This window comes from Corapipo altera, unplaced genomic scaffold, assembly GCF_003945725.1.
Source record: "Corapipo altera isolate COAL_440 unplaced genomic scaffold, ASM394572v1 164, whole genome shotgun sequence".
Lineage (NCBI taxonomy): Eukaryota > Metazoa > Chordata > Aves > Passeriformes > Pipridae > Corapipo > Corapipo altera.
In genome coordinates, this window is record NW_020884969.1 from 908,438 (window position 1) to 931,949 (window position 23,512).

The following is a 23,512-nucleotide window of genomic DNA, read 5'->3' on the forward strand; positions in this document are numbered from 1 at the left end:
ACATCACAGCATCCTCTGTTCCTGTTGACAGGGCGATTGGATGCCATCCTTCCTAAGGCCGAAAGGCATCAATGTTCCCTGAAGGAAAGCTCAGTGATTTCCAGGTTTGTAATTTCCTTTAGCTCTAGAAGGGACAGGGCAGCTGGAATTTCTTCCCAATATCCCATCTAACCCTGCCCTCCAGCAGTGGGAAACCATTCCCCCTTGTCCTGTCTCTCCAAGCCCTTGTCCAAAGTCCTGCTCCAGCTCTCTTGGAGCTCCTTTAGGCACTGGAAGGGGCTCTCAGGTCTCCCTGGAGCCTGAAGGCAGTTCCTGACTGTAGCCTGGACTGACCTCACAGGGTGTGGCAATAGTGGATTGAGTGAGCTGGGTGCTGTAGCCCTTTCTGGATCTTGAACCATCTTTGAAGACCTTGGATGCTGGTCCTGCGTTCGCTTCCATCTTCAACTATGAGAAATGCTGAAGTCTTAATTATTTTTATCTCCACTTAGACTGTGCCTGAGGCACTTACTTGTATGTACTTAAACAGGACCATGTTGCCTCACCGCTGGAAGTGTTCAAGGCCAGGTTGGACAGGGTTTGAAGCAACCTGGGATAGTGGAAGGTGTCCCTGCCTGTGGCAGGGGGTGGAACTTGGTGATTTTTAAGGTCCCTTCCAACCCAAACCATTCTGTGTTTGCAGAAGAAAGGGGAAGCTCTGTCACAGGGCAAATTTCAAATGGTGCCAAGTTGAAAGTTTCATATCAGAGATGTTGAGGCAGCCACTCCCTTCTTCCCTGTGGGTGAGGATGGCTCACAGGGCTAAATCCAGCTTAAAAAATTAATCCATGAGGGTGAATTAGCATCTCACCTTTACTGATCACATCCCTCACAGTCTTTGTCCCTTCAGCAGCAGCTGCAAGGGGTCCAGGCCAAAACTCCACCCCACAGTAACTCCAGAAATAAATCTGTGGTGGCAAAATGTTCTGGTGTGGGCCAATTTTAGCATCAGTGGACCCATTTATGCTGATTTCTACACCAACACATCATTTCCATCAGGACAGGACTTAAAAAAACCCTCAGCCAGGTTCAGACTTGAGCATATCTGTATTAAGGACAGAATGTTACTTTTCCCAAAGACTTTCCAACTTGTTTCAAAACAATAACAAGGAGTAGGAGGGGAGGGAAGGGAATTTTATAAAGCCCCCAAATGATTCAGAAATGTTTTGCCTAGGAGCAAATCAGGAGTTATCCCGCTGAAATCTCAATTAACAATGCACAGGATGAAAGTAATACTTTATTTTCCTCTCCTCTTTGCTTCTCTGTCACCTCATGCCAAGGAAATTAGACAGAAGTGTTGGTTACCTTGGCAGTGAGCAGTGGAACAACTACATGGCATGACACATTAAGGACAGGATCAGTTACCACAGCAACTAGAAATATCCAGTGGGACGTGGGCACATTTTGGGGCATCTCCAGAAGAGCCTAACATGCCAGAGATAGCTCCTGTGAGCTTTCCCTAGGACTAAAAGGACTGTTTTCCTCTGGATTTTGAGATTGGAACAAACTCAGCATCAGCTGAGGAGCAAGGGAAGATGGGGAGTTAATTTTTCTGGCACATATTTACTGTCCATCTTTGGATAAAGCAGGAAGGGCTTCAGCAATGGATTTACAAGCCCAAACTGACTCTCTGATTCCCATTTTCAGTCCCTCCAAGTTCAGAGCTCCATCTGGTCTGCTGGGTAGGTACAGGAGATGTTCAGGAGCTGGTTTGGGCCTTTCTAAGCCTAAAATATGAGTCTGAAACATCAAACCAAGATGTGGAGAGGAGTGCCCTGGAGAGCTCAGCAGGAGGAAATGCTGTGGATTTCTGCCTCTGGGTCCCAACTGTCTGGCCCTCAAAAATGAACTTTAGAGCCCAGAATGGATGGATCAAGGTGGGCTCCTACAAGCTTTACCTAAGAAAGTACACCTGCAAGAGGACAAACTATTGGCACATGTTCTTCAAACTCAGTGATCAAGACAGTCTCCAAAATAGGGAACACATGGGAGGCTCAAACTCACACTTCCCACTGGGAAGTATTACAAGCAGCAATTTGGACGGGACAAACCAATTCCCAACCCTCCTAAAGAAGCTGTTTGTCCTAGGATATTCCAAAGCATGGAATGATAGAATAGCCTGAGTTGGAATGGACCCCCAAGGATCATCAAGTCCAACTCCTGGCCCTGCACAGGACAGGCCCAACAATCCCCACTGTGTGCCAGAGAGTTGTCCAAGCACTCCTTGAACTCTGAACCCACAGGATCCCATATCCATATTCTCCCCAGTATCTCATCTAACCCTGCTCTCTGGCAGTGGGAAGTCATTCCCCCTTGTCCTGTCCCTCCATGCTCTAGTTAATAAGCACAATAATACAGATTTCAAAGTCCTGGTGTTTAATTAGCAAACTGCAGTCTTTTATAATATTTGATTTTTTTTTTTTTAGATCTACCCAGATATACTTGGAACATACCACAGACAACATTTTTCTTTTCTTTTTCTGTAATTTATTGCAGTGCAGGAAACGAAACTGATTTCTTTTTGTTTTGGAACTGTCAAGAAGCAGCAACACATTACAATTTGTACTTTCTCTTACTAAAATTATTTCAGAAAACAGGCACTAGAGGTGATCCTAGAAAGCAGAGTTGTGGGACAATTACTTATCTTATCAGCTCATCATTCCCAAAGACACCAAATTACAGGCTGGTGATAGTGAAAGAGCCCAACCATGCCTCCAGAAGTCAAAGCTCTCAAAACACCCACAAATTCATCAATCCAAGGAAATCAACATTTCTGAAGGCATGAGCTGTACCAAAGCAGTTATGGATGCAACCACCTCCTAATTCCTCCTTTTAACAGCACTTGGAGCCAAACCTCTCCATATTCCAAGGAAACCCTGTGAGCTCCCTAGAGCAAGAAGCTGTGTTGGCCAATGGGAGCAATTTCTGCCTCTAATTTGGTTTTTAAAGTCGATGAATGAGAAGCTGCTCCAATTACAGAAAACCTCCCCAACAGATTCCCAAATCTTTATGCACTGATGGTGTGGATGCACTGAAGCATCTATCAGAGTTGACGGTCTTTTCCCAAACTCCCTAAAACAAAATTTTTGCCTCTATTTTGGTTTTTAATGCCGATGAATGCGAAGCGGCTCCGATCATGGAAAATCTCCCCAACAGATTCCCAAATCTTTATGGACTGGCTGCACTGGAGCATCTACCAGGGTTGATGGTCTTTTCCCAAACTCCTTAAAACCAAAGTGGAGGTGGTGGAGTAAGCGCAGGCTATTTCTTGACGCCGACGGGGCAGGAAATCCCCGTCCCCCCGAGGCCACAGTATCCGCCGGGATTCTTGCTGAGGTACTGCTGGTGATAATCCTCGGCATAATAAAACTCGGGAGCCTCCCGGATTTCCGTGGTGATGGGACCGAAGCCTCCCTCCGTCAATACCTGTCAGGAAAGACGATGGAAAGCCATTAGTGGTTTGCTGACTGCTCTGCTGATGAAATGACATCAGGTTTCCTCCCAGAAGGAACCACAGGCAGCTTTGGATCCCATTTGCAGCACATCCCTGAAAGCCCTTTATCCCTGCTCTCCTGATGTTTTGCTCGGAGACACTGCAGGCTCCAAAGCAGGCATTGGTGAGGCCCCATCCCCCCTTAATAGCTCATTTGGTTAATTTGCTGTGGCCACACATTTATTCTCTTTATTAACCCTGCCAGGGTCTTTCAACAGGAGTGGAAAACAAATGTGAGAGCACACTCTGACCCATCCTGGCCGTGCCTTGCAGCGCCCAAAAACCTCACCTGGCAGGTGCCTCAGCTTCAAAAATGTGTGATCCACCCCCTATGTTCTCATGCCAAGAAGAATTCCTGGGTGAAATTTTAACATGACTGGGAAATAAAAGCATTGAGGATTTTTTCACAGAGTTGTTGCATCCCTGTTCTTCAAAAAGACCAGCTCCATCCTGCCCAGAAAGGCAGTGTTAAGGCAAATTATGGCTCATTTCAGAAAGATTTGCCAACACATGGACCAGGAGCAATAATCACTTTGCAGGAAAAGAAGACAGAATGTGGGTGGGGATTTTAAATTTAACTTCAATTTCTTTCTGATCTCTCCTAACCGAGTTTGGAACTCCTGAGAGGTTTCTGACAGAGGGAATTTCTTTTTAAGATGGATTGTTGTGGCATTTTCCCTACTGCATTGTCCTTTTCTAAGGAAAAAAGTAAACACCAACTTTTTGGAGCCAATTCTCATCTCAGTGGGGACATAACTTGTGCTCACTGAAGTCAACACAAACCTAATAAGCACTTTAACTAGTGTCAGGCTCCTGTTGAAAATTATATTTTTAAAGTCCTGGATGTAGATAGAACTGATTGCAATCAACCAGATTGACAGTAAGATCAACTATAAGCAAGAAGGGTCAGCATTTAGGATTACCAGAAAAATATGTGTTATCTCATCATACTAATAAATAAACCAAACACAGGGAAATCATCACACGGAATCACAAAAAAGAGTTGGTTATGAATCATCAAGTCTAACTTCTTTCATCATAATAGAATGAATGACAATGCCTTGATCCAAACAAACATTGGTTATGAAAGATCTTTGGAGACGGGGATCCTCCGGTCTCCTAAAGGAGACTATTCCAGTATTTGCCACCCAGTTAGAGAGTTTTTCCTAAAGCCTAGCCCAGTTAAACCCACTACTTTAATTTAAACCCACTGTTTTGGTTGTACTCATCATGGATGTGGAAAAGAAATAATTCCCTTCCTCTTTACAATGATTTTCTACATCCTCAGTTGAGGACAGAGAAAGATGACATGTAATGGAAATAATGGAAATAATGCCAGCTGGCACTTAAATAACAGGACCAAAAAGTCCCAAATTTGGGACCAAAAATTCTTGAAATTTCCTACAACAAGGTTTCCTAGATCCTGCCTCAGCACAGCTAAGCTCTGACAGCAGCTCCTGGACTTCGCAGGGCATTAGTCTGATTTATTCCCATCATTTCACTGTCTGGAGGATAAATTTTGCTGTATTCAGTTTTCAAAACCTGTGACTGACCTGTCTGGAGAGCCCCTGAGTTCCCAACCCCACATCTAAATTCTCAGCCCAGCTTAAGAAGACTTTGACAAGTTAATTAATTGTATTTGAACGGGGGGGGGGGCGGGTAACAAGACCAATTTCACAGGAATCTACGCTTATTTCCCCATATAAAATCACCAAACAGTGTTTTTCATCTCTGGGATACACTTTGTCCCAAGGGAATCAGGTTATTTACCCGTCAGACACGTCAGTGAGGAAGATAAAAAACATGAAGCTTCGTATCACAACACGTCGGCAACGAAGAACTCGAAGAGGTGTCAACACAACTGCTTTTCTAAAGCACTGTTTCACTTACTTTCCAACCTTCCCAGCAAAGAAAAACACTTTTGAAATTATCTTCACTCCAGAAAGATGGCACAAAGTCTGTCATCATGGGCATTAGTCATTCCTTGCTGCTGCAAATCCATGCAAAATTGGTTCTCCCCCTTAACTGAGTCATGAGGACGCTGCTGGAGGGGGAGAGATTTTTCCACTGTGCAAAACAGTATTTGTTACACATTTTTTACCTGGGACTTTTCCATCATTGGCCTCATTTTGTCAGTTAGGGAACCCATTCCATTCGATAACGTACCACAAGGGGGCATGAACAGCATTTATCCCTTTCAGAATCACCAACACTCTGTTCAAACACCCAATAAAGCAGAAGCCCAAGACGACTCATTATATTGCACTTTGGTCATTAGCAAAAGATCCCAGCCCTGTTGTCAGAAGCAGTGGGAACCCCAAGCTCCTACACTCTGCCAAACACCTGGAATGCTTGGATTTTAAAGGGGAAAACACTTTCCTTGTCCTCTCTGTGTCGACTGAAGATAAAAACATCACTGGGAAAGGCGGAGAAGTTCACGACATGCTGGCTCTGGCAGGTGTAAATCAGCCCACCCTGGATTGATTTCCTGCCACTGAGGCAGGATTTTATAATTATAAATATAATGTGATGATAATCCTGTTCTAAAAGAATTTTTAGTCTTCACTATCTCAAAATGCCTGAGCCATCGGACAGGACCTCCCATTACCATGCTGCAATTAACCCTTTTACTCTGTGCAAGAAATTTTTAAGGAGCTATTGGATCATTTCCCCTCCCCAGTATTCCACTGCATTTCAAGGAGAATTCATTCATTCAGAGGATTGTTGTAGGTTTTGTCATAGGGGAGATCATACAATCACATTTATGTTGGGAAAGCCCTCTAAGATCTATGACTCAAATTGTTAACCCAGCACTGCCATGTGCTACAGGATCACAGTGATCCTTTAATTTGTTATAATCCACCCCAAAAGCCCTGTCAGGTTCTGACAGTGAGGGGCCAAACAAACCAGAACTCAAAGCTCATCCAGCTGCAGAGGGAACATGGCCAGTTTGGGACACTGGGAGAGGGGCTGGAGCAGGAACACGGAATCATGCAATCATTAAGGTTGGAAAAGACCTCCAAGCTCATTGACATGTCGAAGCCAGCGCTGAGAACTTCAGCACAACTAGTTTTTTAAACAATCTGTACTTTCATCACGTAAAAGATGTTGTGTTTGATGATTTTCTTAATTTATTATAGACTATGAAAGTTTATATCCTGTTGTTTGCTTTAAACTTCTTGCCTGACCATTGGATGACCAGAGGATGTCATCACCATTCTCTGTCAAAAAGATAGAGTCATACACTGGTTTGGGTTGGAAGGGATGTCAAAAGCATCTCATTCCACCCCCTGCCATGGGCAGGGACACCTTCCACTAACCCAGGTTGCTCCAAGCCCCATCCAACCTGGCCTGGAACACTTCCAGGGATGGGGCAGTCACAGCTTCTCTGGGCAACCTGTGCCAGGACCTCACCACCCTCACCTTAGAATTTTTTCCTAATATCCCATCTAACCCTGCCCTCTGGCAGTGTGAAGCCATTTCCCCTTGTCCTGTCACTCCAGATCCTTGTAAAAAGTCTCTCTCCATCTTTCTTGTCATCTCCCTTCAGGTACTGGAAGGCCACAATTAGGTCACCCCAAATAGTTTTCTTCTCCAGGCTGAACAATCCCAATTCTCTCGACCTTTCCTCACAGGAAAGGGGTTCCATCCCTCTGATCATCTTGGTGGCGTCCTCATATAATTCCTTATTCACTCTCTTAATTTTACACGTTAATCCTGTTCATTCCTGTCTTCAGCCAGATCCACAGGTTTGGTCTACCCATCCCATAACCCAGCTCAGCTTCCTCACCCTTTTCTGCATCCCTTCCACTTCCACTTCACCGCTGCTTTCACTGGGATGACTGGAATTACACTCTGCTCAAGAGCAGCACCACGGATTTGTTCAGTGCTGTACTCACATTTTCCTTTTTATTCTCCCTCTCTTTCCCAGTAATTCTTAGCATTCCACTTGCCTTCCTGACCTCTGCTGAGCACGGAGCAGATGTTTTCCAAGAACCATCTGCAGTGACGCCATCACCTCCTTCGCGGGCTAATTTAAACCCTGTCATTGTGCCTGCACTTGACTTTTATCCACATGGAATTTCAGCAGCTATTTGATTGCCCAGACATGCGATATTATCAGATTCTTTTCCAGCTTTTTTGTAGGCATGTCTAGTTTGCCTTACTTGGAATAACTCTGTACCATCAGCAGGTTTTGGTGCGTCACTATTGTCTGTCTCCCCTTTTTCAGCCCTTTTATGAGGATGTTGAACTGCATAAGTTCCCAAGACAGCTTAATCTGCCTTCACTGCAAAAACTGCACAGTTATTTGTACCTTTTATTTCCTATTTCTAGCTAATCCTTGTAAAGTGCCTTGAGAATTTGGAATGAACTATGCCAAGAAAGCACAATTCCCTTGTACCTCCAAATACTTGAAACCACTGATGCTTTGATATGCTGTGCTGAAAATTCCAGGAGATTTAGAGAAGGGTTGAAAACACTTATAAATTTGACAGAAAAGCTTTAAAATTGGGTTTGCTAAATGAAACCATTTAATTTTCTGAGCAGAGGCATTAGTAAAGCAGTGGAGTATTAATTGGCTTCGAGCATTTTGTGGCTTTTAATAAAAGTGGCATCATCCTGTGTTTGATTCAATACAGACTTTCAAAACAAGTTTACAGCAACATGCATTTTATCTCATGTCCCAGGAAGTTATGCAAATGTGCTGTATTTCTAAAATCTCCTCTAAAATCACTGCTGTTGAAAACACTACAGAGCATCTTGACAATGTGACAGCTTCTGCTTCTGTATCCTCACTCAGAGTTTGACATCCCTGATGTCAAACTCTAAGGCACAATCTCACTGTGCTGAGGGTCTATAGAAAATCTGTAGGGCCTCTATTATAAAGGCTACTGAAAATTTTATACCATCAGCAATACCAAAATTCAGCTCTACTTCCAAAATCACTAAGAATTAAAGGAGCTGCACTGTTTCAGCAGAAGACCTGCAGGAATTTGTTACATGAACTTGATCCTCTGTAGGATGTGTACATCCTGGATACATGATTACTGTTATATTTTTAACTGGAAAACAACTTAACTGACTTTGCCAGGTTTGTGGATTTGTTGCTGGCAGATTTGGGAGCAAAAATTTAGCTCACTTGATCCAGAGGAACTAACTTGGGTCCACATGATGAGTAGCATAAAGCCTTAATAATGTGCAGTTAAAAACGTTTTATTTTCTCCCTCATTTATGTCCTCCTTCTCCTCATTCTCTTTGTCCTTTTTGGAGAGCCCACTCTGCTCTATCGCATCTCAAGGATATATTATTTTAAATTGTTTCCTTTATGCTGCCTTTAGTTGGCTGGAGCACCTCAGTTTGTCGTGCTGGGCCCAGTCTTCTCCATATTGCTTATTGATATTGGCTTTTCCAAATTATTTGATGCCAACAACCTCTACAAGCCCTGGGACGAGCTGAAATCCTGCTTCTCTGGAAAAATCTTCATTTGTACCCACGTAGGTGACCTCCTTTTGGATCCTACCAAGGAAAATGTGGGAGCAGGGGCTGGCAAGTGAAGTCTAACCCCAGCTACCACCCTGCGCAGTGGCAAGGACTGGGATCAGATATCCAAATTCTCCTGTTTCCAGATACCTCCTCACAGTGGACTCCAAGATATTGGTATATTTGATAGGTGCTGCAAGAATTGATCAGCTAATGCTCTGCACAGGGCTTTGGAGTGCTACATAATTAGCTAATGCTCACACAGGCCTTTGGAGTGCTTTAGAATTTCTAAGTATTATTAATATCCTTGCAGGGAAGCTGTCTAGGCTCAGAACCCACCTTGCAGTGTGCCTCTGGCAAATCTGGGAATGGTGGAATTATGTGGGTATAAATTCCTCATCCTTCATAGATTAGGTATATGGAGCTAAGAGCAGAAATGGCAAAACTCCTCAACTCCACAGCTTTCCTTGGTCTTTGCTGGGATAGAAAACAAGCTGCTACATGATGACATTATAGTCACACAGCACAATCTGAAGACACAAAGATCATGGAATCACGGAATGGTTTGGGTGGGAAGGAACCTAAAAGTTCATTTTCTTCCACTCCCTGCCATCAGCAGGGACATCTTCCACTACTCCATGTTGTTCCAAGCCCCGTCCAACCTGGCCTTGAACACTTCCAGGGATTCAGGGGCAACCACAGCTTTTCTGGGAAACCTGTGCCAGGGCCTCACACCCTCACAGTCAGGAATTCCTTCCCAGGATCCCATCTAACCCTGTCCCTGTCAGCTTGAAGCCATTCTCCCTTGTCCTGTCCCTCCAGGCCTTGTCCCCAGTCCCTCTCCAGCTCTCTGGGAGCCCCTTTAGGCACTGGAAGGGGCTCCAAGTTTTCCCTGGAGCCTTCTCTTCTCCAGGTGAACCCCCCCAGCTCTCCCAGCCTGGCTCCAGAGCAGAGGGGCTCCAGCCCTCAGAGCATCCCCATGGCCTCCTCTGGACTTGCTCCAGCAGCTCCACATCCTTCTGCTGTTGTTCCCCAGAGCTGGAGGCAGCTCTGCAGGTGGGGTCTCACCTGAGCAGAGTATAGAGGGAGAATCTCCCTCATCCTGCTTCCCACACTGTGGGGATGTAGCCCAGGATACATCCTGCAGGGACTATCCATTGCCTGGCCAAAAAGGAGAGATGCTGTTACATGAACCTGCTGGAATTGTTCATGTGGAATTGTCCATAGGAATGTATACTTCCAGCGCAGCACAGAGAAAATACGGATATGAAGGCAATACAAGAGAAAAAGAGGGTGGTGCAAAATCTCAGCTGAAGAATCCTGATTCTCATCCATAAAACTCCAAAACTGACTTTGTCAGAGCTTTTTCCTATTGACAAAACCCTCCCACACAACAGAACACATCACAGGAGTTAAGTGAACTGAACCTGGCTGGAAACACAGCCCAGGAGCCTTGGGGGAAAGCTGTGAATGTATTTATAGTCTATTCCCTCAGTTTGAAGATCTGCTCTCTCTGAAATGCTTTTCCCTTAAACACTTAGCTCAGAGCAGCCTGTTTGGTCACTCCCTCCTGCCAGAGGAGAAAGGATTGCTGGGCTTGGATCTACATCAGTCCTGCCAAGGTAAATCACAGCTGGCTGATAGCCTGGCATTAACATATCTGAGGCCCCAAGTGGTTGTGCTCAGAGGGTCTAGGAAGGATCAGGAGAGCAGTTAGTCTGATATTTCCTACTATTCCCCATCTGAGTTTGCTTCCCCATTGCCCACAACAATCAGCTGAGCCAGCTGAAACAGCACATTTATCCAGACAGGCTTGGTTGTACCTTCTAGCAACGGGGAAAGATGAGCTTTGAATTTGGTCTAAATTGTATTAAATGGGACTGACAGCAGAATAAAATCTATTTTTTCCTGTTGGATACTGCTCCTGTGAACGTGCATAGGAAGGAAGTTATATCCTGCTCTCCATCATACCCATCTAATTCTGGATTCAAAGCTTTTGCTCCAGATACTGCCTGGTATAACAGGATCAGCTTGACCCACAGTCTTTACAAGCTTGACCTTCAGCATCGAGTTTCCTGAACACCCATCCTGCCTTCTCCAGAGGGAAGAGACATGAAAGTGGGGAATGGCACCAGGGGGCATTTAGGAGGGATAGGAAGATAACATTAGCAAAGATAAAAGACATCTTGCTCAACCAGCATCTGGGAACTAATTAGGTGTTGAAGGAACCATTGAGAGAGATGGAAATTCTGTTTGTCTGGCCAATTTTAACGCAGCCAAACAGCCTTTTACTGCATATCCTGCATGGATAATTTATGATGGCTAAGAAAAGACGTGCCCCGTTCTGACTCCCAGTGATCTAAAGCTAAAATCTATTCCATGGTTGGAGACAGCAGAGTCTCCTCCACTAATCACCCATCCATTACTCTCAGATTCCTGAAATAAAAATGGCCAGGGCCAAACTGAGCTGGGGCCACTGCAAACAACCCACTTATGGAGCAGGTTAGTGCAGAACCTTCCACGCTGCCGAAGACCACAAATGGTATCTCCAGGTGGGGCAGCCTGAGGAGCTGACTCACATCCAAAAGTAATGTAAGATCAGGCAACTCCAGGCTGCCTGTGGGCACAATAAAACACTTCATGAATAAATGCCGTGTTGACAAGACTTTACCACCCCCATTAACTCAGTTATGTCTGTTCCACACTAGTTGCAGGGTGCAGACCTCCCTGTGTAAAGGTGCTCCCCTGTGTATGAACCACTGGCAATAAATGGAAGGCACTCCAATTATTTTTCATTCAAGGGAACTGCGATGTAGAAGTGAAAATGTTCATTTCACACAGTGAACGCAGAGGGCTCAGTTCAGCTCTGCCATCATGTTGTTTTTCTCACTGGAGTCAACACTGGATTTATATCAAGTATTTCTTCCATGATATATAAGCATGACAGTTTCTCAGGAATATAAATGAATTTTTCAAAGAAACAATTTCTCTTTTCCTAAACCCATCCTGAAAAATCCAGAAATTACTTCTGTTGTGGTTGGAGAGAAAAACTACTAAGCACAAATATTTACTTCCAAAATCATAAAAATCGCTATATTGGAATATCCTGAAATATCCTTATTATGGAAATTGTTGGGCAACCTGTCACCTCTGCCACTTATTTTGCCTCTAATAACAAGCTCAGCCTTTCTATTCAGCCTCCCATGACCATTAGTTTGTAAAGCTAAAGCATTTCATCCCCCAAATAGCTGGGAAATCATTTGTACTGCGCTGTCCATACTCTGGAGAGGTCAACAACTCACCTTGAACACCCACCACTGGACTCACCTACTAAACTACTGCTGCTGTCACCATTATTTTCACTCTGTGTTGCTGGTTTCTTATATGAGGAAATATCCCAGAGGGATCTAACATGGACCTAACGCTCCTACCAGTTTACAGCAAAGCCATTAATCATGGTTTATATAGAATGTTCCACTCAAACAGAATCATAGAATCACAGAATCATTTAGGTTGGGAAAGACCTCTGAGTTGGAAAAGACCTCGAGTCCAACCATTTCCCAGCACTGCCAAGGCCACCACTAACCCGTGTCCCCAAGTGCCACATCGACAGGGCTTTTAAATCCCTCCAGGGATGGGGACTTCATCACTGCCCTGGGCTGGACAACTCTTTCCATGAGGGAATTGTTCCCAATATCCAACCTAAACCTCCCTTGGCACAGCTTGAGGCCATTCCCTCTCATCCTGTCCCTTGTTCCCTTGTTCCACTCCCAACTCCCCACTCCTGTCAGGGAGTCGTGGAGACCAAGAAGGTCCCCCCTGAGCCTCCTTTTCTCCAGGCTGAGCCCCCCCAGCTCCCTCAGCCTCTCCTGGTGCTCCAGCCCCTTCCCCAGCTCTGTTCCCTTCCCTGGACATGCTCCAGCCCCCAGGATTCAAAGCACAGGCTCATCAGACCTCACTTGTGCTCAAATGCAGCTTAAGGAAAAGAGATGACAAAGGATCCAACTTGTTCCTGGGAAAGGAAAAAATCAACTCCATGTTACTCCGGTTTTCTGGATAGTCTGTTTTTTTTTTCCCAAGGAGATAAGCACAGAATGGGAGAAGAGGAGCAAAGATCCTTGGCTACCTTCTCTAAACATCAGCAAACAGAGAGGGGGGGATGGATCCAAGCACGAGATTGGTCTGAACACCATGACTTGTTCCATGTCAAATGAAACATAAAGCTGAGGTCCTTCCCAGTGGCTGTAAAGCACGGTGAATATCCCAGTGCTGGATCTCAAGGATCAGCACAGCTAAAGCTCTGTGAAACTTCCAACTAAAATTCCCACTCTGCTTTGAAATGAAAACCAAAATCTTGTGCCCCAAACGTGTGTTGGCAGACAGCTGCTGCATTTCCAGCCTGGCTCCTTCTGACCTTCCTGTCCAGCTGATTTCAGTGGAATATTTGCTGGATTTCTCATCCATGTAACAGATCACACACAGGTCGAATACTTTAAAGCAATTTGGATATTTCAGGATGACAAATTGTTTCTGTTACAGAATACATGTATAATTACTACTAAAATTATATCTGAAATGGCTACCAGGCAATACAATTTTAGACCATACCAATGACTGAAAAGTCAAGAGAAAATGAACAGAGCACGTTATAATCAGGAGATAAGTAGTTTTCCAGCTCCTATAAATAGAAAAGGCTGGAAGAACGCATCTGACAAGCAGAAGAAAGTGTGAGGAGGGTAAAATTCCGCAGTGTTTTGGCTTTGGACTTCAGAAGGTAGTGAGTATGAGATAGTGTGAAATACAAAGAAGCCTTTGTTGTTTACATCTGAAGTTTAAAAGTGGCACAGTGTGAATAAACAAAGGATGTTCCATGAAACTGCAGCAGGGACGTACTCGCTCCGTTTGAGCTCCACAAATGACACGTAAACAGAGGCATCGCCTCTGTGCTTTAAAAAGGGAAGGAGGGAAACTTTAAAGCCTCCCAGAAAATCTCATTTACCCACATCTTTAGGTTTTTGATAGGCTTTTAAGTGGTAGAAAAAACACATAAGCTTAATAAGCCCAAGATCTGGATCATTTAGCATTTGCTTTCAGGTTGGTTAAGCTTCTTACGAACGATAACGGTGCACGTGCCTTGGAAAACCTGAATTAGCTGTTTGTTATCTTTTCTGGGAAAATAAGTTTGCTCTCAAATGCTGGGATAATATCAAGTAATTTATTTTTTGGCAGACAATAAAACATACTGCCACAGTAATTCCTGATTATTTTACAGGAGCGTGCATTAAGATAATTGATAAGGACAGAATCTAAAGATACACAGATTTAATTAGATATTCAGGGTGATATTTCATGTTGAGCAGTTATGTAGCACTGAATGTGAGTCATAGAATCATGGAATGGCCTGGGTTGGAAGGGACTTTAAAGATATCCAGTTCTAAACCCCCACCATGGGCAGGGACACCTTCCACTAGCTCAAGCTGTTCCAAGCCCCATCCAACCTGACCTTGGACAATTCCAAGGATGGGGCAGCCACAGCTTCTCTGGGAAACCTGTGCCAGGGCCTCACCACCCTCACAACCAAGAATTTCTTCCCAATACCCCATCAATCCCTGCCCTCTGGCAGTGGGAAGCCATTCCCTGTGTCCTGTCCCTCCAGGCTACTGTAAAAAGTCTCTCTTCATCTTTCCTCTCAGTTCCCTTTCAGGTACTGGAAGGCTGCAATTAAGTCACCCCAAACCCTTCTCTTCTCCAGACTGAACAACCTCAATTTTCTCAACCTTTCCTTACATGAAAGGTGCTCCACCCCTCCAATCAGCTTGGTGGCTTCAAATGGTATCAATACATATCTTTCAATGCAAAGATCCCTCCTATTTCACAAATCTTCAGTAAAACTTGATATTAATTCAAAATATTCTCACTTATTCCCGTGGAATAGACAGAGGGTAACGTTTGATAAAATAAAAAGTAAAACGGTTATGGTTTGAATTTGCTGTGTGTGAGCCAGCAGATGCAAACACCTTTTGAATAAGCATGTTCAGTCCTGAGAACTTCCATAGAGATCAGTTTGGTTTGGCTTATTCGATGCTGAAATCAACTGAATGAGCACAGAAGGCAGGGTAATGCTCTCAGTCACACACTTTGCTTTTATTGCAGTGAATCCCATGGATGCAAGGAGCTCCAGGAACCAAAGACATGCTCAGGAGGCTGGCAGGTCTGATAAAACACAAATGGGGACCCCCATCCCACTGGAATGACACCAAAAGGATGGAAGATGCCTCTCCAGGATATCACAAATGTCACTGTGACATTTGTGCATCAGAATTAAAGCCCAGCAGTCAGTCCAGGCACCAAAACAGGCAGAACTGATACAGCACAAAAGGGAAAAAGGCACAGCTGGGGTCACACAGAGGCTACTAAATCCAGGGGCACTCACTGCATCACCTTGCTAGGGCCACATCCCAACAAACATTCCTCTGGAATCAGCTCCACAGAAGTTATCTGTGAAGATAAAACTGCTGGAGAGTTACTGGCATGGTTAAGCACAGCAAAATAACACACAATTAATCCAGTTTCTCCAATCCCTATGCATCTACAGACTCTTCCACTAAACCAGGTTGCTCCAAGCCGCATCCAACCTGGCCTGGAACACATCCAGGGATGGGGTAGCCACAGATGTCAGGGCCTCACTACCCTCTGAGTAAAGAATTGCTTCCCAATATCCCATCTATCCCTGCCCTCTGGCAGTGGGAAGCCATTCTCTCTTCTCCTGTCCCTCCATCCCTTGTCCAAAGTCCTTTTCCAGCTCCCTTGGAGCCCCTTTAAGCACTGGAAGAGGCTCTGAAGTTTCCCTGGAGCCTTCTCTTCTCCAGGTGAACCCCCCCAGCTCTCCCAGCCTGGCAATGATTTAACACAATCCCCTTTCTTCTCCAATTCAGAAAATTGGTTCAGTGCAGCAAAACTATTTTACTAGAGCAGGAGGAAAAAAAAACAAAACACTTGGATGGAACATCAGCTGCAAAACCAGCTCAGTTTGGCAGCCACTAAAAATGAAAGTACAGCAACGAGGGTGAAAATAAAAATCCTTCATAAGAAAACAGGGAAAATCCTTCAGCTTCAGCTCCTTGACACACCATCCCTGAATGAGCATCTTCTGTGTAACTACTGCTTCTGAGCACACAGAGAGCAACTGTGTGTACAGGGGACCTAGAACCCAGAATCACAGAATTACAGAGTGGTTTGGGTTGGAAGGGACCTTAAAGATCATCTAGTGCCAACCCCACAAGCTACTTTTTAACTCCACATACCTTTGATCAGCAACAGATTTATTCCACAAGCTCTTTTCACCAGCTAGAGTGATTTTTTTATTAGAGGTGCACCTTAGGCTTGGAGAAAAATACCACTGAAGGAAACCTCCAGAGCTTCTTTAGCTTAACCACCCACTCCAAGCTCTGCCTACTCCTTCCTGGAAGAGTTTAGACACAAACAACTCCCATAGATGTGATTAGCAACCCTCACCACAAACACACCCCACAGGAGAGGGGATTTGAATGAGATTGACTTGCAACAAGTTAATTTGTCAGTAAGCTCAGAAAACACAAGACCATTTTGGACTTCAGGGTCAAATTCCACCCATTGTATAAAGCTCCCACCACCAATGAAATGGATTTATGTGCCTGGAAAGGAGATTTGAATCTGGCCATTAGTAAAACAAAACACTGAGCTGATTGAGGCTGGATGAGAAGCAAAGAAAATGCAGGGAATGCACTTTACATTTCAGAGAGAACCTGGCATTTGCAGCACATCATCTTCCTGCCAGCTACAGAACAGCAGTGACTTGGCAGAGCTTCCATGGCCAGATGTCACCCTCATCTGGCTCTCTTGGCTCAGGCTGCTCCTTTGAAATGAACAGCAAAGCAGGGCCAGGATGGCTCTGCCTGGTGCTTCTTGCACAAGGAACAGAAGTAGGAAAGGTCTTCTGGGCAAACCTGGCATTGCTTTGCACCGTTTTCAGCCCTCAGCAGGCAAAATCTGGGAGGTGGAAGAAGAGTCAAGAATAAAAAGGTATAGAAGGATTTGTTTGACAGCTGTCTCTCTTCAGGTGATGGATACAGCACAAATCATCTCCCCGAGTACTTTCCCGTGGCAGCTTTGAGCACATTTTGGCCCTCAAAGTCCTGGGTGCATCTCCCAGTGATAAAACACTGTTATATTTCTTTCTTCAAAGGCATTGCTGAGTCTGTACTCCCCTGCAGATTTTCACCTGGTTGTTTTAGTTAAGGCTGAAGAGATCCTTGAAATGAGATGATCTTTAAGATCCCTTCCAGCCCATTCTATGATTCTATGATTTGTTTCCTGCATTTTGACTATATTACCATAAACAAGAGGAAAGAGAAAAACATCAGGGTTTTTCCCCACCTAAAACCTGCCTGATTTCTAGTTAATTGCTATTTAAGCTATTGGAGATGTATGATAAATATGAAGGTACACAGCCTACATAATCCTCCTAAAACACAGTGCTTTAGATACAGCAGAAGAGCTGAACTAACAGCCAAATTTGTGAGGTTTTGATGTGGCAGCAAAGTCCCAAATGCCTTTAGACCCAGGAAAGAAAAGAGAGAAGCACAGCCCATCCTGGCTAAGCCCCCCCACATGACTGACCTTGTATCAGAAGGAGAATTACTTCTTAAACCGAGAGCCTGAGAGCACGTGTGTGTTTGTATACACACCACTATGTGTGATAAGGAGGCTGCTCCGTGGCAAAACCTGCCAACAATCCCGTTTTTTTCGTTGCCATCTGCTCAGAAGAGAGCAAGCACCTGTTAGGAGCAGCTGCTTGAATGCAGAACGTAGGTAAGAGAGAAAAATCAGTTGCGTTTTGGAGTTGGCCTGCTGCAGGTAGCACATGGCTCTCGCCGCCGAGGGTGCCAAGTGGTCCTTTTTTAAGTTTGGCCTAATTAAGAGCGTTATGAAACCTCAAAAATTGTTCAGTTAGGTGCTTACAGAGAGCAGAAATTATGGGGCTCCCCAAAACACTGCTCCCCAAAACACCTCCCCAGTCTCCACTGGGGTCTCTGCCCTCTCCCTCTGTTTTCCTTGCTTTGAAGCCAGCGGAGCATTTGGAGCTGCTGTGTGTGGCTCGGTGCCTCTCTTGGCAGGGCAGGGCTGCACCAGGACATGTTGCTCCGAGGAATCACAGCGTTCCCAACAGCCCTCGACTCCTTCCTTTGGACAACAACTGCTTCCCTGTTGCTGTCCCTTTGAGTCCATCTCCGTGTGGGCCCTTTGAGGGATTTACAGGGGGAAAGAGGGGACTCGGTCCAAGCGCTTGCTGTGATCAAGGCCGTGGGCACCAGCAGATGCCAGCCCTGCCAGGCTGTCCTTTCTCCAGGGGAAGCAATGGGGGTTCCACCAGCAAGAGAACTTGGAGTGGGCAGGAAAAACACATTAAAGGATTTCCCATACTCGTCCAAGTGTTATATCTGAGATCACAAGTCAGCATGGCCTCTCCCACCACGGATGGTCTCAAATCTGCTGCCCTTAACACACACTTATGGCATCTGTGCTCCTATTGAGGGAATAAGGTCATTCAGTTCATTCTTTCCCAACCTCCCATGGATTGTTCCTAATTTTCCTCAGCAAGTAAAGCTTTGTGTTCCATGGCTGAGCTAGTCCTGCAGAGTCTGTGTGACGTGGCCACTCACCTGATAAAAAAATCAGCACCTGCCCATCCCAGGGTGTGACAAGGCTTTACGTCCTAAAAATCAGCCATCCTGCAGGGGATTTTCCTGTTCCCCTTTCCCACATAGCCCTACATCTAAGAATCATGTGGGGAGGTACAGTAAGGAGCTCCTGTCTCCATGAGCAACAGAAGGTCAGGGGATGGGCTTCCCTTGAACAGGGAATATTTGTGATAGGCACAAACACAAACGTCTTCCCATTTTTCTCTTTTCCTCTTTTCCCTGCTTCCTCATTTCTTTGTCCTCCACTTCTTGTCTTCCCAGTCCCTTCTGATTTGCCCTGTGTCACTATCCTGTGCTGTGAGGACAATAAATATTTGGCTTCTCTAACCTTTTTATAAATAGCCTCTCCGACTCATTTGACCTCAGAGGTTGACATTTTCTTAAACGGCAGGCAAGAACTGGTCCAAGTGTCACATCCTGTGAAAATACAGAGGCTTATTCACACAGGCACTGCCTTGAGAAACAAGAGATATTCCCAAAGTGGTTTTGAGGCTCCAACCTCTGTGATCTGCATTACAGTTCAGTTGGATCAAATGCTGAGCAAAAAAAACATCCCAACCCTGATTTGTGGATGGGAAAACACTCATTCAGATCCAGCCTGGGCTATGGAAATAAGAGAAGTATGAGAGGCTGAGAGAGAAATCACATTTCTGCCACTTGCAAAGGAGTAAATTTGCTCTTGATGCAATGAAAAACACATAAAATCACACAAAGCCATCCCACAGAGTCACTTCTCCCTACAAAGCTGCACTTGAAATCGTGTGGTTTAGCACAAATACCGTCGGTCAAGCAGGAATTTTTTTCCCTAATGCAGATTTCCTACTGTAAGTACATCTGTGAGCATATAGATCCTGCCTCCTGGGACAGGCCTAATGGGTTCTGCATTCACTCTGCCTCATTTCTTTGGAAAGCACTGGCTCTGCAGTGGGAGGATTGAATAGGGGCTTTCACTGATGGATGTTTTTTCCTTCTGAATTTAAATGTACAAACAGAGATTGTGGGTTATTATTGCTGAGAGAAACAACGGAAACAAGAGAAACAAGAGAAACAAGAGCCATAGACTGGGGAGTCAGTGACACAGAAACACTCGAGGACAGGAGGAGCTAATTAATGTTACCCTCTAAATCAGCCATATATTTCCTTAAGTGCCCCTGTCCCCAGTAGCCAAAGGGCAGCAAAAAAGGAGCACATGGAGAAGGCAACTCAGGCTGTCCCAGCTCCTTTCAGCCAACAAAGCCCATTTGGTGGTGAGGAACCTCCTCCTGCTTTATATCCTGTGACTCACAGATGGATTTGGGCTCTTGGAGGGGAGACAGGGATGTTGAACAGCTCAGCGCTGACTTAGCATGTGGAAGAAAAGGGGAGGAAGCTGGTGTTGAGCTCAGTGTTACAGATTATAAAAGCAGAAATCCAAGGTGTCCATGCCTTGGGGCATGAGGGTATCCCACCAGGAAAGCTTTTCCATAGGCACAGCTAAAGAAACACAGGTTAAATCCATCCTTGAGAGCAGCACAGGTGCCAGTGAAGCTCTACTACAAAGCAAATCCCCAAAATATTAAAATATGAATATTTTTCCCATTTTTACCACTCCCACTCAGATGAAGAACCCTCATGTCGGGAAGAGCTCAGTCTTTAAAACAATCTGGTGAAAAGTCCAAACTCTCCTGCCTTCTCAAAAAAAAAAAAAAAAAAAAAAAAACCTTCCAGTGACTGAAAGAAAAAAAAAGGGGGGGGGGGAAAAAAAAACAAAACCAAAAACCAAAAGGCTTGTTCATGCTGTTACAGTTTAGGAACTGCTGGCATCCCTGTCTCTGAGAGGAAGGGAGAGGAGAGCTGACTGCTCAGCAGCTGAGAACGTGTGTTCTGGAAGCAGCTCCCGGAGCAGATGGTGCAATGATTACTGCCAGTAAATGTTAGAGCTCTCTTTTCCTTCTTCTTTTTTTTCTGTCTTTTTTTTTTTTTAAAAACTTGAATTCTGAACAACAGGGGGAAAATAATTACAAAGAGCACATGAAAGCAGCTTGATTTCCTCTCTTTTCCTTCCCTCCAAGTGTGTGTGTGTCTTGTTCCTTGCTAATACCTGACGCTGCAGAAGTGGATGTTCCCTGGGCTTTGCTGGGATGTGAAAATCCACCACCAAGCACTTTGTTCTGGGGAGTTTAACAGGGCTGTTGTGCTCCAAGCTGAGTGTTACTGGGAAATAAGGAGCTGTGGGATCATGTGCTGTGTGGAGGACGTTAAAAATGAGATCCAGGGAAAAGGAGGAGGGCTGCAGCTGCATTTATTGTAAGGTGTATTTATTGTAAGGTGTCCCTGCCCGTGGCAGGGGGTTGGACTAGATGGTTTTTAAGGTCCCTTCCAACCCAAACTGTTCTGGGAGATGATGATTCTATGATTGTAGCCCATGGCTCAGCCTTTAAATAGTCACCCTGCTGGTTTGTGGTATGGCAAATAGTACTTGGGCCAAGCAGTGGGAATTATTTTAGGGCTATGACTCTCCCTCTCATCACCAGGTGGGTCTGACTCCCCTGGGGAACCCCTCTTCTGCCAGCCCCTCACCCAACTCTGTGGCTACAGATCCAGGTACATCCCACCAGGCTCCTGGCCCCATCTCCCCCTCTGATGTGTCTGAGCAGCCCTAAAACATTTCTACCCCCATCAGCTCCCTTCTTCCTCTCTCTCTGTCCCACCCTTCTTTCTTTCCACTCTTAACATTTGATTTTTTTGATTTTTGCCTTCCAGCGGGGCAGCTTGTCCCTCCTCATCTCACTGGGTGTAATTGCTTTCAAACCCCTGGGGAGCTCGATTCCCAAATTTTTAAAGAGCAAACATCAGCCTGGATGGGAAGGAGTATCCCTGTCTCTTGGGTTTCACTGGAAAACAGGTTGCAGCCCCAGGCCAGGCGCAGTCAGAGCAGCACCACACAAACCCTGCAGCATCTCTTGAAGGCTCCAGCTTTCAAATGCTGTGACATCTCTCCCAAATGTGTGTTGGTTTTTGGTTAGTTGTTTTTTTTTGTGGTTTTTTGTTGATGTCTGTAAATTAAGAAAAGCCAGGGAAATTTCCACAGGGAGATAAAAAAAAAAAAGCAGGATATGCGCAAAAAGACGCCTCCTTCCTGCAGTGGGGAGGGACCAGAGCTCCTCGTAGATAGGCTGGGAGAAATATTTTAGTATGGAAAACATGTTTTTCTCCAGCTTCCTGCTCCCAACAATTTTGGCTGGGACTTTAAAAATATCAGTCTGAGGAGGCAGAAAACTGGCAGGGAAAATTTCACCCCTCAAATTAATGTTTGCTGAAGTATCAATCAACTGAGGGAAAGACTTTTGAGAGGAACTGTCAGACATCCCTAAAACAGGGAGCATCCAGCTCCACCAGCAACACTGAGATGCCAAGATGTCTCCCAGTGATTCCAGGTCAAAGCAAACTAAATTTGCAATGAGAAGATTGAGATTTCTCTGTGACCATGGTCAACATCTGCTAAATTATCAACTTATTATTATTATTATTAGCCATGAAACGCTGTTCTTTGAAAGCCAGGAGTGATTTTTCAAGGTGAAACCTAACAGCAGTTCAAGAATAAGATTTTTAATTTCAGTTATAATAATTTGGAGGCTTTGCAGGGGTATTTTCAATCACAATCACAGCTCTCATCCCTTGACAGTTTCCAGAGAAGAAAAGAGAGGAGTAATTGAAATGTTGCATCTTCATTGAAAGACTCCACCACTTACCAAACAAAACTGAAATGAAGGGTGCCAAGAAAGTCAGCAGTGGACCATCACATGATCCCCTCCTTGAGATGCAGCACTTGTATCAAGGACACAAACCATCAATAATGACAACAGCACTGTTTGTCTTTGCAATTTGCGGGTATTCAGAGCCCACTACTCAAATCCTTAAATAGTGAGAACATAAATGGAGTTGGACAGAGCCTGGTCCTTGTACCCTATCCGAGTTTCTGAGTTCAAAGGTTGAACATTTGAGCTGTGCAATAATGGATAGTATTGCCAAGTATTGTGATGAAAAGAAATACTCTTTTGCACGAAAATACCCTCTTTCCACAGAGCAGGAACTCAGCTTTCTCTTCCTTCTGTGCTGTCTCGATGTGATTTGAAGGAAAACACTTGTGGCACTTGTGGGATAGCTCTTCATACTGAGTTCCTACTGAGCAGGGCAGGTTTAGGGGTGTTTGTTTTTAATTTATTGTTTCAGCTACCTGAGGACATTAGATTTAAGACTGACAAACATAGATGACATGGGAATACTGTGGATGCACATCTGACACACCTGAGCTTTTCTTGGCTGAGGGATGAAATAACAATCAATAACAACTGTGGAACTGTGCAAGGGATTCATTTTGGTTATGATGCATTTCAAGGTGATTTCCATGTTCATCAGGAGCTGAATCAGCTCAGAATATTTTTGTTATCCTCTCCAGGTTGGATGTGGCTTTGAGCAGCCTGGAATAGAGGAACTGTGGCAAGGGGTTGGAACTACATGGCCTTGAAGGTCTCTTCCAACCCAAACCATCCTGTGACTCTATTTCAAAGCACATTTGCTGAAAGCCCCCTTTTCCTGCCCATTAAAAGTGTTTTGTCTCCAGCTACTGAAGGTTTTTATTCTCTTCCCTGAGCGTGGCCTGGCGAGAGGCAAATACCCCACAGCTCTTTCTTTATAGGGTTTATGAAGTGATCTCGTGCTCATCAAGAACAAGCCAAGCTGTGCTCCAAGAGCTCTGTACAACCCCAGAGGTGTGCTA

General features: G+C 44.8%; 1 protein-coding gene and 1 long non-coding RNA gene across 3 annotated transcripts in view; one reads left to right on the forward strand and one right to left on the reverse strand.

The window, feature by feature from the left end:
* The first annotated feature begins 47 nt into the window (after nt 1-47).
* LOC113957497 lies at nt 48-17,341 on the forward strand. 2 transcript variants are annotated; one of them, XR_003531176.1, is made up of 3 exons: nt 48-104; nt 10,555-10,635; nt 17,112-17,341. It is a non-coding gene; the product is annotated as an uncharacterized LOC113957497 (long non-coding RNA). The 2 variants fall into 2 exon arrangements; XR_003531175.1 differs by lacking the exon at nt 17,112-17,341 and adding an exon at nt 16,791-16,913.
* MSRA (methionine sulfoxide reductase A) overlaps nt 2,506-23,512 on the reverse strand; it is a 253,997-nt gene continuing 232,990 nt past the window's right edge. Inside the window, exon 6 of the mRNA XM_027665070.1 lies at nt 2,506-3,465. Coding sequence (XP_027520871.1) covers nt 3,301-3,465 — 165 coding nt within the window. The 3' untranslated portion in view covers nt 2,506-3,300. The remainder of the gene's footprint in view (nt 3,466-23,512) is intronic.